Below are 13,653 nucleotides of genomic sequence, written 5' to 3' on the forward strand. Positions count from 1 at the left end.
CCATGGCAACCCAAAGCAGCTTACATCATCATTCTCCACTGTAGCCTCACAACATCCCTGTGAGGTAGGCTAGGCTGAGCATGTGGGATTGGCCCTAGGTCACCCAGTGAAGTTCCTTGGCAGAGAAAAGGATTCACATCTGGATCTGCCAGCACCTAATCTGACACTCTAGTCACTATATACATGCCATGTGGAATACCAATCAGCACTACCCCCCAAAAATATGTAGAATTAGCCAGTTTAAGACCTTCAACAGACCTTGCTTAGGCATATTCCCATTCGAAACAGAAAGCAGAGATATTTTTTAAGGAACCAGACCTTTTGGAGAAAGTCCACAGATGTCCCAGAACTCCGTAAGTTACCATTTTATTGCTCAGGACAGCTATGGAAAAGATTAACATATGTACCGCATCAGCACATTTTGAAGGATCCGGAGGACAACCTCCAACTGTTCTGGACTCATTTTTAAAGCAGGTTCTTGCTTGTCCAGGGCCTCTGACAAGGAGCTTGCCGACCGTCTTGGGTTCTCAAGTGCGGAGGGGTTTGTAGCCAGGGACCTGAGCAGCTCTCTGGCTGCGGCAGCAACCCCTGGAGCAGCGTTTGGTCTTGCAGAGTACGGTGCCTGGCTACTGCTGCCTTCTGGGGCCTTCCCTAAATCTATCAGAGCCCTTTCTATTGCTTTCTCAAGATGCTTAAAAGTGTCCATGTCTAAATCAAGTGTGCCTTGAATGTTCTAAATAAAACCAGATAAAGTTGTTTAAGCATTCGGGTGCATAATAATAGTAATTACGACGATGACAAAGTTCTTCATAACAGTGAATGTCTTACAAAGCTTTTCAGATCTCAAGTGCCGGCTCACTGCAGAATCCTGCACACACTGCTCTTCATCACTCCGCACGCCCTCAGCATTGGCCAAACTCCTCTAACTGCTAACCGCTCTACATTAAGTCAATGCCCAAAGGGATATAATCTGGCATCTCCTAGGCACAGCCCTAGCTGCTCCCTGCGAGCTCTCCTCCACTGGTTGAGCTGCTTGATGTCATGGACTGGTCACAAAAACAACAGCTATTTGGAGAAAAATGGGCACAAACAGGATGGGGATCAGGGAGAGTCATGGAGAGTCAACATGCAGGGGAAACATTTAGCAAGTCTAAGGGATAAGGGATGCCATTCAAGACTGCTGGTTTCGCTATTACGGTAAGTGGACAAGGAAAAGGATGGCCACAGAGGCAATATGTGTTCCTTCTAGGTGAGAAGTGGACGGGCCAGCCTCTGGACCACAGAAACGCCTCCCATTACAGATGTCCCCTGAGCCAAATTTCAGAAACATTGGAGAAAATTCTTGATTAGGTTTGCCTCTGCAGCTCCCAGCTAAGGGCTTTTTCACGTTTTCATTTTCCTTGCCTGTAAGTTCCTGTTAATGCGAAGTCTGCCTTCCCCCCTTCTCTACATGTCTTTTTCCCTCTCTAGTGGTCACTTGACAATACATTGGTTTACGTCTGACATTAAAATCTGGTTTACATCTACAAGGAGCCATAAACTGATGAAATATTGAATTGACCACTAGGAGGTGCAAAACATGCACGGGACAGAAAAACCTGCCACCCCCCCCCCCTGGAAGCAACAGGACCTTACTGGCAGGACAAATGGAGAATATGGACAAGCCCTAAGACAGAAAAGAGTTTGGGGAAACGTGTCGTTGTTGCTGTTATCTTACAAATGGGATAGGCTATACATTGAGATAAATAAGGATAAAGAAAAGCTGGAGAGAATCGCCAAAGGCTGGTCTGTGATACCCACAGGGAAGAAAGTTTTGGGTGGAGGAACTTGGGTGTCAAGAAGCAGGAAGCTGGACAGTAGTGAGGTGGACAGCAAGGCTTGAATCTCTGCCATGTGCCTTGTGATTGCAGCCAAGAAGCATTATCTTGGACCTTAGACATGACCTCTCTAATGCTAGATGTTTTAGCCAGCACAGCTCTTGCAGAAACCACCAGAAGGCGACTTCAACAGATGTCCTGTGCACTAAACTGAAAACATTTCCCTGAATAGTGTGGCATCACTATGGGAGCAGAAAAGAAGTCTACATATTGCGAAGTGGCCATCCTTTTACAGGGTTGAAAACTGCTCAGATGTAAAAATGTTGCAGGCCCAGAAAGGGGATGGGGGTGTCCAGCCACCAACCGGGGAGGAAGGGAGTTACTCGGAAAGGCCACCCAAGAGCCACCAGCAGTGGTCACACAAAGGAAAAAGGCATCAGTGCTGGCATCGAGTTTGACCACAGTCCTTGGCAGGGCAGAAAACTGAAGGTGGACGTAGCTCTACAGCACTTTCGGGTCTCTGAAACTCTTATCTGGGACACATGGAAAGCAACACTGCTGAGTGGAATATATCACAATCCAAACCAATGGTATGCGCTGTGGTGGTTAGGTGCAGTTTAAACTAGCTGGTATTAAACTTTTTTAGGCAGTACAGGAATCCTCACGTTAAAGTTTGCCATATTTCTTCAGGTATATTCGGCTTCAACATTTATGTTGGACAGCCGCCGACGCACCTGACCTGATTAGGCATAGACCTAGGCGTCCGAGGACACACCCTAGGGATCCAGGTGTCACACTCATCGTCTTTTTCACGCACAAGATTCAGACAATCACGGTTCTTACCGGTGTATTTCCTGCTGTGTGCCAAGAAGGTGGAAATTTAGTCAAAGATGATTTGTCCAGAAGATTTTCCTCCAAATTTTGCAGCTGTGGGTCGGATGGGGCAGACAGCTTGCTAAATGACTTTTTGGGCTTGACTTCCTGCCGCTTCTTCTCAGCTTTCGACTTGAAGCTTTCCATTCTCCCCGCGCTCGGGGATGCCGTTGCCTTACTCTCCTTCCTGTTATCGGTCAGGCTGTGCCTCGGAGAAGGCGGCTCAAAGTGCTTCCTGCCTCTCTCTTTTACAGCCTCCTTCGGCGTCACCCCGCTGGGGGGCTTTTCCTTCTTGGCTTGTGGGTGGAGCACCCCCGGGTGCGGATGGTGTGGCCCAGTATCCTTTCGGGAAGACTTCTCAGGCTTCTTCCTGCTTTTGGACCTCGGGTGGAGTCTGCTTGCCAGCTTTGCCTCTTCTTCAGATTCGGAATGTAAAAAGAGGAACGTCTGAGGATTTACGGGAAAGGTGGGCTTGGAGAGATACCCTGGAGGCCTCGAGAGGTAATTTTTAAGCTCCGTTTGGACACCGATATCATGAGCGCTCAGAAAAGACGAGGAGGCGAACGGTTCAGACACCCTCGTGAGAGAGGGGGAGACGAATGGGTCGGAGCGCCTCGCCAAACGCTCATCGAATGGCTGGCTCTTCAATACGGTTTCAAAGCCCCTGCTGGAATTGGGCGCCTCTGGTGGGTCAGAACTCTGCAAGCTGTAGCTTTCTTTTTTGGGACTTTGCTTGACTTTTTTGGGAGGACGTGCAGAGGCCCTGGACTGAGTCTCCCTTTGTGGCGTTTCTACACCCAAAACAGAAGACTCTGGCATTTCCCCTTTTAAGGTGACTTTTTTGGGCGGAGACAGGCAACCGTTGGTTTGAGTTTCCTTATCTGCTTCAGGAACGCTGTTTACGGGGAGGTCTGGTGTTTTGCCTAAGCCAGGCTTTTCACCCAAAAATATTTTGCTAAGGCTGTCCTTGGATTTCTTTCTTTCTTTCTCAGACACGTTGACAGTGGTATCCGCCGGTGAACTTTCTTCGACGTTAGGCAAAGGTATACTTTGACATTCATCCTTTATTTCTACCTCTTTGCTTATCCCTGTTTCAGAACTGCTCTGTATAGGAAGATCCTTAAAGTTCTTCTGTAGGACAGATGTTAAACCTTTTATTTCTGATTCGGACAGTTTGTCTCTGTGATCTTCTTTCAGAAGTCTGTTCAAGAGAGACTTGAGGTTTTTTAACTCTTCTTCTGAAAACCTGTCGTGTAGACTTTGAGTTAAGGAGCATGTTGAATGTGCATCTTCCCCTTTCTTGAATGAGGCTTTTTCATTGTTTCCTGTGGGTAGGGACGCTTCGGTTACCACTGGAAAGAAATTTTCAAGTACTTTCCTCAACTCTTCCTCTGTAATCAATCCTATTTCTGAAAGTCTCTCCAAAAGATGGTCTTGGATTGTTTTGTCTAATACAGACTTCAGATTGGCAACCTCACTTTCTGAAAGCGCGTCCAAAACAAAGTTCTGAATACTTTCGCCGAATGCAGACTTCCGTTTCGTTTCAGGAAAAGCTTTCTCCGGTGCCACCATGAATTCACCTTCTGTGGTCGAGGCCAACTTCTGGAACACCTTTTGAAAGTCTTCTTTTGTGTTCAATCCAGTTTTCAAAAGTTTATCTTTAAGGTGATCTTGGAGTCCTTTGCTTAGAAATGACTTCAGACCAGCTACTTCTGTTCTTAAAAGTTTTTCAATCAGAGCGTCATTAGCAGTTTTGTTAGGTTCATCTAGTGATTTCTTACTTGACTCTGTCTCTGTGCTCACTGGTAATCTCACTCTAATGATTTCCAGAGATTTCGGGGGGCATTCCTTGTCTAGGCCTGCCTCTGTGTTGATTCCTGCTAGGATTTTAATGGCCAGTGGGGTTTCTTGACTGCTTGACATGGATTCTGCCTCGGAACTTTCTCCTGACTGACCGTCACTGAGTGCTTTGACGGTTTTTATTTGAGGCTGTGAGATGTTCTCCTTGGACAACGGTTTCTTTCTCTTGACCAAACCTTCCTCAGCAGCACTTGAGTCAGAGATCTTCTGGTTGTGCTCAGCTAGCTCTACGACTGGGATTATCCCATAGGCACAGAGTTTGCCCATGAGATTGGCCTGCAAGTTTTGACTCGCTGCAGCTTTCAAATCGCTGATGTCCTGTTCTGAAAGCCTCTCTGTGGAGCAGGGTGTCCGTCCCACAAGCAAATGCTTCCCCTTCGCATCCGGCACGCTCTCCACGGTATCCATGCTGTCTTCGAGCTCTTCAGATATCTCCGCTTCCAAGAGTCTGTCTTCCACAAGGTTTTCAACATGTTTGCTTAAAAGTGATTTCAGTGCGATGACCTTAGTGAGTCTGTTCACAAGAAAGTCTTCAACAGACCTCTTAAAAGAATCATGGGCCTGTTTTACTTCTGATTCCGACAGCGTCTTCTCAGGTGGCTTTGGCTCTTTAGCCATCTGTGGCTTTTCCTCTTCTAGTTCAATTCCTTTTTCTATTAATCTTAGTATAGAAAGCTGCCTTCCGTCCTTAACTAACTTTGTGTCTGAACTACTGGTCGCTTTTGTTGGAGACATCTGATGAGGAGGATCTTGGTCTTCCTGTTCTTTGGTTTCGACATGTGGGGGCATTTTTTCTAAATTCTTGGAAATGGATGTTTCCTCTGCTTTGCCTTTAGGAGGTTCCGGGGGTTGAACTCCTTTGATGTGTCTCAAGAAAGGTTCAAACTTGTTCCCTGTGAAAACTGCTTCCTGGAACTATAAAGACAGAAAGAAAGACAGAAACAAAGACAAAGCTGTGATATTTACGAGGCTTCAATACGATTATGGACGACGGAGCCATCTTATACAGGCCCTGGGTCCGTACAGGAAGGATCATGCTGAAGAATGTGTGGTTGTGCATGGTTGTGTAAAGTGCTGTCACATCGCAACCGACTTATGGTGACTCCAGCAAGGGGCTTTCAAGTCAAGTGAGAAGTAGACCTGGTTGGCCATGGCCTTCCTCGGCAGAGTCTTCCTTGCTTGTCTCCCTTCCACGTACGGTCCCTTAGAAATTAGCCAATGCCAGGGGTAGTCAAACTGCGGCCCTCCAGATGTCCATGGACTACAATTCCCAGAAGCCCCTGCCAGCGAATGCTGGCAGGGGGCTCCTGGGAATTGTAGTCCATGGACATCTGGAGGGCCGCAGTTTGACTACCCCTGGCCTATGCCATGCTGCCAAGCGGTGGGGGCGGAGCACTTCTCCTGGCGCTCTGAATGTTTGGAAGTCTCCTGGAAGACAGGATTCACTCTGGAGTAGGGTTGTGTGTGGCGTTGCCCAAATCAGCCGTGCCGGCCTCTGCCTCGCCACGGGGGGCAGGGGGGAAGGTGCACGGTGAAGTGCCAGCTGTGGCAGCCTGGAGCGGCCGATTTGGGCAACGCTGCACACAACCCTACTCTAAAAAAGGTAAAGGTATCCCCTGTGCAAGCACCGGGTCATGCCTGACCCTTGGGGTGATGCCCTCCAGCGTTTTCATGGCAGACTCAATACGGGGAGGTTTGCCAGTGCCTTCCCCAGTCATTACCGTTCTACCCCCCAGTAGCAAGCTGGGTACTCATTTCACCGACCTCGGAAGGATGGAAGGCTGAGTCGGCTGCTGGGATCGAACTCCCAGCCTCATGGGCAGAGCTTTCAGACTGCATGTCTGCTGCCTTACCTCTCTGCGCCACAAGAGGCTCAAAAAGGTAAAGGTATCCCCTGTGCAAGCACCGAGTCACAACCCTACTCAAATGTTTAGCACATCTTCAGAAGTATGAACCACAAATTATGTACAAGACCACTGATGAAGACCCTCTGGCTTGGAACACGTTTGGTCTATGGTCATATTATGTGCAATTGTGCATACTGCACAATGTCTTCTTTTAAGAGAAAAACGGCAGATAAGAACCAACTCTTCTTCTTCTTCTTCTTCTTCTTCTTCTTCTTCTTCTTCTTCTTCTTTCTTCTTCTTCTTCTTCTAATGTTGTTTTCAATCTTCTTGACATGCACTTAATAAATGTTTGTATTTGAATTTTAATCTTTTTTGCTGCTCAACCTTCAACTAAGAAAAATAGGGGACGTGGCATACAAATAATACTTAATGGTCACTATGCGTCAATTCTGCTAATGTACGATTTCTGGGAGAGAAGAAGAAGAAGAAGAGTTGGTTCTTATATGCCGCTTTTCCCTACCCGAAGGAGGCTCAAAGCGGCTTACAGTCGCCTTCCCTTTCCTCTCCCCACAACAGACACCCTGTGGGGTGGGTGAGGCTGAGAGAGCCCTGAGATCACTGCTCAGTCAGAGCAGTTTTATCAGTGCCGTGGCGAGCCCAAGGTCACCCAGCTGGTTGCATGTGGGGGAGTGCAGAATCGAACCCGGCATGCCAGATTAGAAGTCCGCACTCCTAACCACTACACCAAACTGGCTCTCCAGAAGGATCCATACCAAGTGCATTTCAGCCATGCTGCCTTCCTCTTTTCTGTGCCTTTTCTGCCATAATTATATAGTCACTTTGGAATGTGGTTGTAGGCATTTCTTTCCTTTCCCCTGAGTAACTTGGGGGCCCCTTTGTGCTTCTACTCCCTTGCCTGTTGGATGCCCCTTCCTGATTGTGTTCACACCATTCCCCACTCATCTTCCAATTGCTCCTAGGATGGTCGTGTCCTTGATAAGGTCATGTTGATTTCACACAGCTCCCTTTGTTTTCTCTTTGAAGATTTTGGAGGGGCAGTGTGGGCTCAGGGATGTAAGCTGTGGTTCTATTGTTACTAGCAGGTCTTGGCAATAAAATTGATTTTTTGCATCAAGTCAAGAATTCGTTGTTGGGGCAATCTACAGAAACCTCACAGTGGTTTAAAACACTGTGCGAGTTTTGTGCTACAGCTTGCCTGAGCAACAAAATATAAAATAAAATATAAAAACTTTTATGTAGACTAGGTATCTCTCTTTGTTGTTGTAAGTTCAAGGACTTCCATTCCCCAAAGATTAGTTTTAAAATGCTGCAAACTGGCTCTTGTATTGAAGGAGGAGGGCAAGGCGATCAGTAAGCAGAAGTGACCTCGCCAGGCATTTCCCCCAAAACGTCTTGCAGAAAGTTCAGTACCTTTTGGAAGAGGTACTAACTTTGGCGTTATTTAGGTATCTTGCATGCTACCTCTCCAGACCTGCTCAAAGTGGCTCCCAACCAAACAGACAATAAAAGCTCAATAAGACAATTCTATATGAACCAAGTAAATGAAAAGCACGCCCATTTTTAAAATAAGCAAGCCGAGGCATAAATGCATGCGAAACAGCACAGCCTAAAAAGATACTGGTAAAACAGTCTGCAGGATTGGGACAGGCCATCTAGAAAGCAGCTGGAGATGGTGGCAAAGTCAGCCCCATGGCACCGTTTTCCAGGCACAGGCAATTTTGACAGGAAACCTTGTGAGGCGCCATTCTGTTCCCCCTCCCCCACTCTTCATTAACTCCATTAACAAGATATTTCCATCATGCTGAATCTGCTATGCTGGTTATTTCTTACCTCCACTTCCTTCCAGGGCCACTGCGGTACAATTTCAGCACCAGATTCTAGAAACAATGAACCAAAACAGAAGGTTAAAAGGGCCAAGGAGGCAAAATGTATTTTTTTTTAATTAGACATTCATGACCTGAAATAGATCCCATGGCATTAACAGGCCAAAACATTTGAATGGGATCGATAACTAACAGATCTAACAGATCTCCAAGGGCCAATCAGAGGTATTTTTCAATTCAGGTGGAGTCTGCATGTGGCTTTTTACCTAGTCCCAGTTCAAATGAATCCTTGCTGTCTACACTGAATTCGATTTCCATTTTGATTTTGAGCTCTTTATATTTTCCCTCTGCAACATGCATGCTTGATTCATGGTAACCCTACCTTCTCCCTGCGATACCCTGAAGTGAATATAAGCCTCGATATTTCAAAAAAACGCCATGAGTAAATGTTCAGATTTTTGCTTTTTCTAATTAACTCACTGCTCCATGCCTTTGAGCAAAGCAGCCTTCCCTGATTGGCCAAGGCATCAGGTTCCCATCCTGGTTCCCAGTTGCAAGACTTCCCTTAAAGTGACAGCGCTCCAGAAACCCTAACTTCTCTCAACAGAGACCTGCCCCTTGGATTTATTTCCCCTCCTCTGCTGTCTCCAATCCTTTCCCCCCTCCCCGTTCAAGAAAACAGATTCCTGCTGCGCTTGGCTCCCCTCCCCGTTCTGAGCGTTCCCAATCATGTGCAGAAAACTTTTCTGTTTCAATGGGGAGGGGGGCGGATAGAGGAAGACCCGAGTTCAACTCAATCTGAATTCTGCAACGGAAAAAGCAAAGTAAGTGCGGAATTAGACCTGGTCTATTAGACACCCCCCCCCCCATCTGTATTTTCTCTATTGATATTTGGACCTGGAATTTTTCAGAAATATTAAAGTGGGGGGGGGGGTCTAATAGGCCAGAGAAGAGAAATAACTATTACTTTAAAAAGCCAGCCCGACTCTAGAGCTGTTTTGGCTTCAGCTGCAGCATGGTTGAAACAGCACTGCGGGCGATGCTGGCCCTAGAATGTGTACTCTGTCTTCCTGTGCGCTGCAGTCTCCTGACCCCAGGTGGTTTCTATTGAAAGTCCTTACCTGATGCTTTGGGTGCTTCCACCTCTTCTGTGAATTTCACAGTCCCTTGAGACCAGGAGCGTGATTCCTTCGGCATTCCAGAGGCGACATGCGAGGCAGGCAAGCAGCGAGGTAGAAAAACAGGCAGTGGAGTAGAAGTGAATATTTTTAGCACACTAATCTTCATCATACTAAAACTGTACTACAAATAATGCACCAAAGTAACAAATTAACAGAACAAAAACAGAGTCCAATAGCTCCTTTAAGACCAACCAGGACTGATTCAAGGCGGGAGCTTTCCGATGCATGTCTTGATTTACACTGGAAGATACCAAGACACCAAACTATAAGCCAGCCAAATGGACCTTAGGCCAGTACAGCTGCAGCACAAAATACACTTATTCTGTATTGGCTTATTATAACCTACCTAAGAAGTTCTCAGGCTCACCATAGGGACTGATGGTCTTAATTGTTTCAGTTGGCATCATTATTTCAGCTGGTGCACGGAGCTCAGGCCCTGTCTAGCCCAATCGTGCCAAGTCTCAGAGGCTAAGCGGGGTCATGCAAGGGAGACCACCCAAGAAGACCAGGGCTTCAAGCCACCAGAGGTCCTCTTTTTGTGTGTGTCCATCCTCTTTGGGGCTCTTTTTTAAAATAGAAATGCAAATGTTCTCTTTTGGGGTTGGAAGGCTAGGAATATTCCTAGTTGGTAGCAATGGCCACAGTTTAAATAGTAGGGGTCTTAAAATGAAGTAGCCCGATGACAGTCGCCCGTCCCACCCAGCCGCCGCCCGCAGACCCACCACATGCTTCGCCGCCTGTCCGTCGGCTTCACCGCGACCTCCACGCCAGGCCCTCACAGCCTCCGAATGCCGACAACATCGCCCCCGAACGGCCACACCGCCGCCCAGCCGCTCCGCTCCCAGCCACGCACCTCCGCCTCCGCCGCACAAGCCCGCCCGCAGCAAGGTTCGTCTCGCCGCCTCATCGCCGCACCTCCCCCGACCACGGCCGCACCCGATGCCCCAAACATCACGCCCCCGCGCCGTCCGCTCCGTACCACCCGCAGAGCTGCCCAGCAGGATGAGCCCTTCTGCAGGCCCATCCACGCTGCGGCCCGTCCGACCTGCGCACCTCCCACACTACAATGGGAATGAATCACGCATGCGCACCATTCGGCGCATGCGTCGCTTCCTCCCCCACCCCACCACAACATACCACGCATGCGCGCCCTACTGGACGTGAATCCTTCCCCCACGCCACCCAACTCGCCTGCGCCGCGCCCCTGCCTGCCCGCCTCACAGCCGCCCAAGACTCACCGACCTCATGCCTGCCGGACGCTCTGGAGCCCCCAGCCCACAAGATTCGTAGGCCCACTTTCCACAGCCTACGCCCGCACCAGCACAAGCCTTCCCCAAGATGGCGGGGGAGCCTTCTGCGGCCCCATTGACACCGCGCCCAGAAACGCCAACGCAGAAGCCTTTAGGGCTCGCCCCAGGGGGGGAGACATCTAGCGCCCGTTTTATTTCAGTATAAAATGGGCTTTAGATCTAGTAAATACAATAAATAAGTAAATAAGTTGGCTGGGACTTGATGGCACTTTACACACACAGACAGACACACTCACACAAAAGGCACGTCACACACACACAACACTGAGGCTGCTATGGAGAGAGGGGCATAAGCTAGAATCATTCAGGTGAGGAGGAGCAGAGAAAGTGGCAGAGAATCCCTTGCAGCCCTCCTACTTAATTAAACGGCAAAACTGTTAACTCCCAGATTATGCTCTCCTTAGTAGTCTGTACCAACATACAGTGTTCAGTACAAGTCTTTTCAACCGTTCAGAATTTCATGGGAAAAGCTCAGCTATTTTATAGCAGCGTGAGTTCTTTATACATTTTAGGGTATCCTGTGGCTGGAAATTTACAGGCAAAACAAAAAAAATCCTAATGTTATCAGGAAAGGATGATTGGAGGAGTGAAAGGAATGCAAGTAAAATATTTTTGGAAGAGTTGGAGAGATTTGCAGTCATTAGTATACAGAGAAAGTTTGTTTGTGAAAGTTACCCAAAGGCATGCTTCTATCTTATGCACTCATCTGTGATGTGTCATTTTAGTTGCCATGTCTCCTGCAGAGGATCTTGGGAGTGATACTTTCATGAAGGAAGTACATTCCACTGTTAGAGGTCTCTGCCCGGTGTGGGCAAAAAAAGCATGTTAACCAGTTTCAGGCTGCTTCCACATGGGGACTATGCGTCACGATGCTCTCATAGCCACAGCAAATGCAGAAGGGCCCACACCCCCACATGTAGAAAGGCAATTTTACAAAAGGCTTTTTTTTACTCAGGGGGAAGGTAGGCACCGAGATTGCTGAATTTGGCACACCGTTTGGCACACACCAGGCGGGCTGTAAAAATCAGAAACAAAATACAACAGCCAGAGTCTATGGGCCCCTCCTGTGGCCACCAACACCGTTTTAAAAGCATTTGTCGTTCTGACCCCGGCTAAGCACCCAGCATGGTGGCTTCAGGAGCTTTCCTCTCTTTCCCCTGGGACTCATCAAGTGTAGAAACCATCACGGAAAGGGCTGCTCCTGCACCGCAAAACATGTGGTACCGAAACCAGAGCTCATGGGGACGCTGCGCCACTCCGGATCCGGATCAGAGCCTCCTAGCAACGTTCAAAGGACTACAAATACTTTTACGATGGTGTGGGCAGCTACAGGACAGCCCCACAGCTTCTGTGATTCATTGTCTGGCCCTGAGTCTGTAGTGTCCCTGTGCTCCAAGACGGCAGCTTAAGTCTGCTGTAGCGCTGCTAGCATAAACAAGAAGTGGGGGAGGGATTTCAACCCTCCGGAACAGATCAGGGAGCCAAGAAGCCTGGGGAAAATGAGATTATGCAGAATTATCATTGTAATTTCCAAAAAACAACAACACTCAAATTATATTCCGAAAGCTTTAATCCCTAAGAAGTCATGGCTTTATCAAATTATAAATACTGGAAAATGCACACTAAATACAGCAATGTGTGGTTTCACAGAGCAGGGGTGGCCAAACTGTGGCTCGTTAGATGTCCATGGACTACAATTCCCATGAGACCCTGCTAGCAACTGGCAGGGACTCATGAGAATTGTAGTCTATGGACACCTGGAGAGCCGTACTTTGGCCACCACTGCCCTAGAGCAAAAAAAGGCTTTCGTAAAATGGCCCTGTCCACATGGGAATGCCAGAAACTCACAAGTATCTTTGCTATGGTCAGCTACAATGAGAGTTCACATAGAATACATGTAAACCAATGCATTTCAGCTGCAGGGACTTCTCAGGGGTTTAAGTCTGTGCAACAGACACCCAGCAGTGTTTGGGTTAAAATTATAGCATGCTTGAGAAAGAGCTGAACATCCAGTTGTAAAACCTTTTCCCATGTACTCTGTTTCTCTTCACTGGTAATGAGGACCATCGGAGGTAACTCTCCAGACAGTCCGTGGTCCGAATTCCTACATAAATCCGGTCAGGAAGAAGCATTGCCCAATGAAAGAAGAAGAAGAAGAAGAGTTGGTTCTTATATGCCGCTTTTCCCTACCCGAAGGAGTCTCAAAGCAGCTTCCAATCCCCTTCCCTTTCCTCTCCCCACAACAGACGCCCTGTGAGGGAAGGGAGGCTGAGGGAGCCCTGAGATTACTGAAGAAGAAGAAGAGTTGGTTCTTATATGCCGCTTTTCCCTACCCGAAGGAGTCTCAAAGCGGCTTCCAATCCCCTTCCCTTTCCTCTCCCCACAACAGACGCCCTGTGAGGGAAGGGAGGCTGAGGGAGCCCTGAGATTACTGAAGAAGAAGAAGAGTTGGTTCTTATATGCTGCTTTTCTCTACCCGAAGGAGGCTCAAAGCGGCTTACAGTCGCCTTCTCTTTCCTCTCCCCACAACAGACACCCTGTGGGGTGGGTGAGGCTGAGAGAACCCTGAGATTACTGAAGAAGAAGAAGAGTTGGTTCTTATATGCTGCTTTTCTCTACCCGAAGGAGGCTCAAAGCGGCTTCCATTCGCCTTCCCTTTCCTCTCCCCACAACAGACCCCCTATGAGGGAGGGGAGGCTGAGAGAGCCCTGAGAGTACTGAAGAAGAAGAAGAAGAGTTGGTTCTTATATGCTGCTTTTCTCTACCCGAAGGAGGCTCAAAGCAGCTTTCAGTCGCCTTCCCATTCCTCTCTCGCCTTCCCATGGGGTGCACAGAGCCACCAAAGAAACCATCTCCTTTTTGACACGAAGGGAAGGCATGTAACCAAGGATCGTTTTGATGCAGTTTTTAATATTTATAAT

The 13,653-nt window shown here is 48.0% G+C and overlaps 1 protein-coding gene across 1 annotated transcript in view; it reads right to left on the minus strand.

Annotated features, from left to right (window-relative positions):
- Positions 1-378: 378 nt before the first annotated feature.
- Positions 379-13,653, minus strand: part of CATSPERT (catsper channel auxiliary subunit tau) — a 36,078-nt gene continuing 22,803 nt past the window's right edge. Inside the window, exons 14-17 of the mRNA XM_077319155.1 lie at positions 9,363-9,429; positions 8,249-8,295; positions 2,661-5,465; positions 379-733 (exon numbers count right to left, since the gene is read on the minus strand). Coding sequence (XP_077175270.1) covers positions 395-733; positions 2,661-5,465; positions 8,249-8,295; positions 9,363-9,429 — 3,258 coding nt within the window. The 3' untranslated portion in view covers positions 379-394. The remainder of the gene's footprint in view (positions 734-2,660; positions 5,466-8,248; positions 8,296-9,362; positions 9,430-13,653) is intronic.

Source organism: Paroedura picta, chromosome 2, assembly GCF_049243985.1.
Source record: "Paroedura picta isolate Pp20150507F chromosome 2, Ppicta_v3.0, whole genome shotgun sequence".
NCBI lineage: Eukaryota > Metazoa > Chordata > Lepidosauria > Squamata > Gekkonidae > Paroedura > Paroedura picta.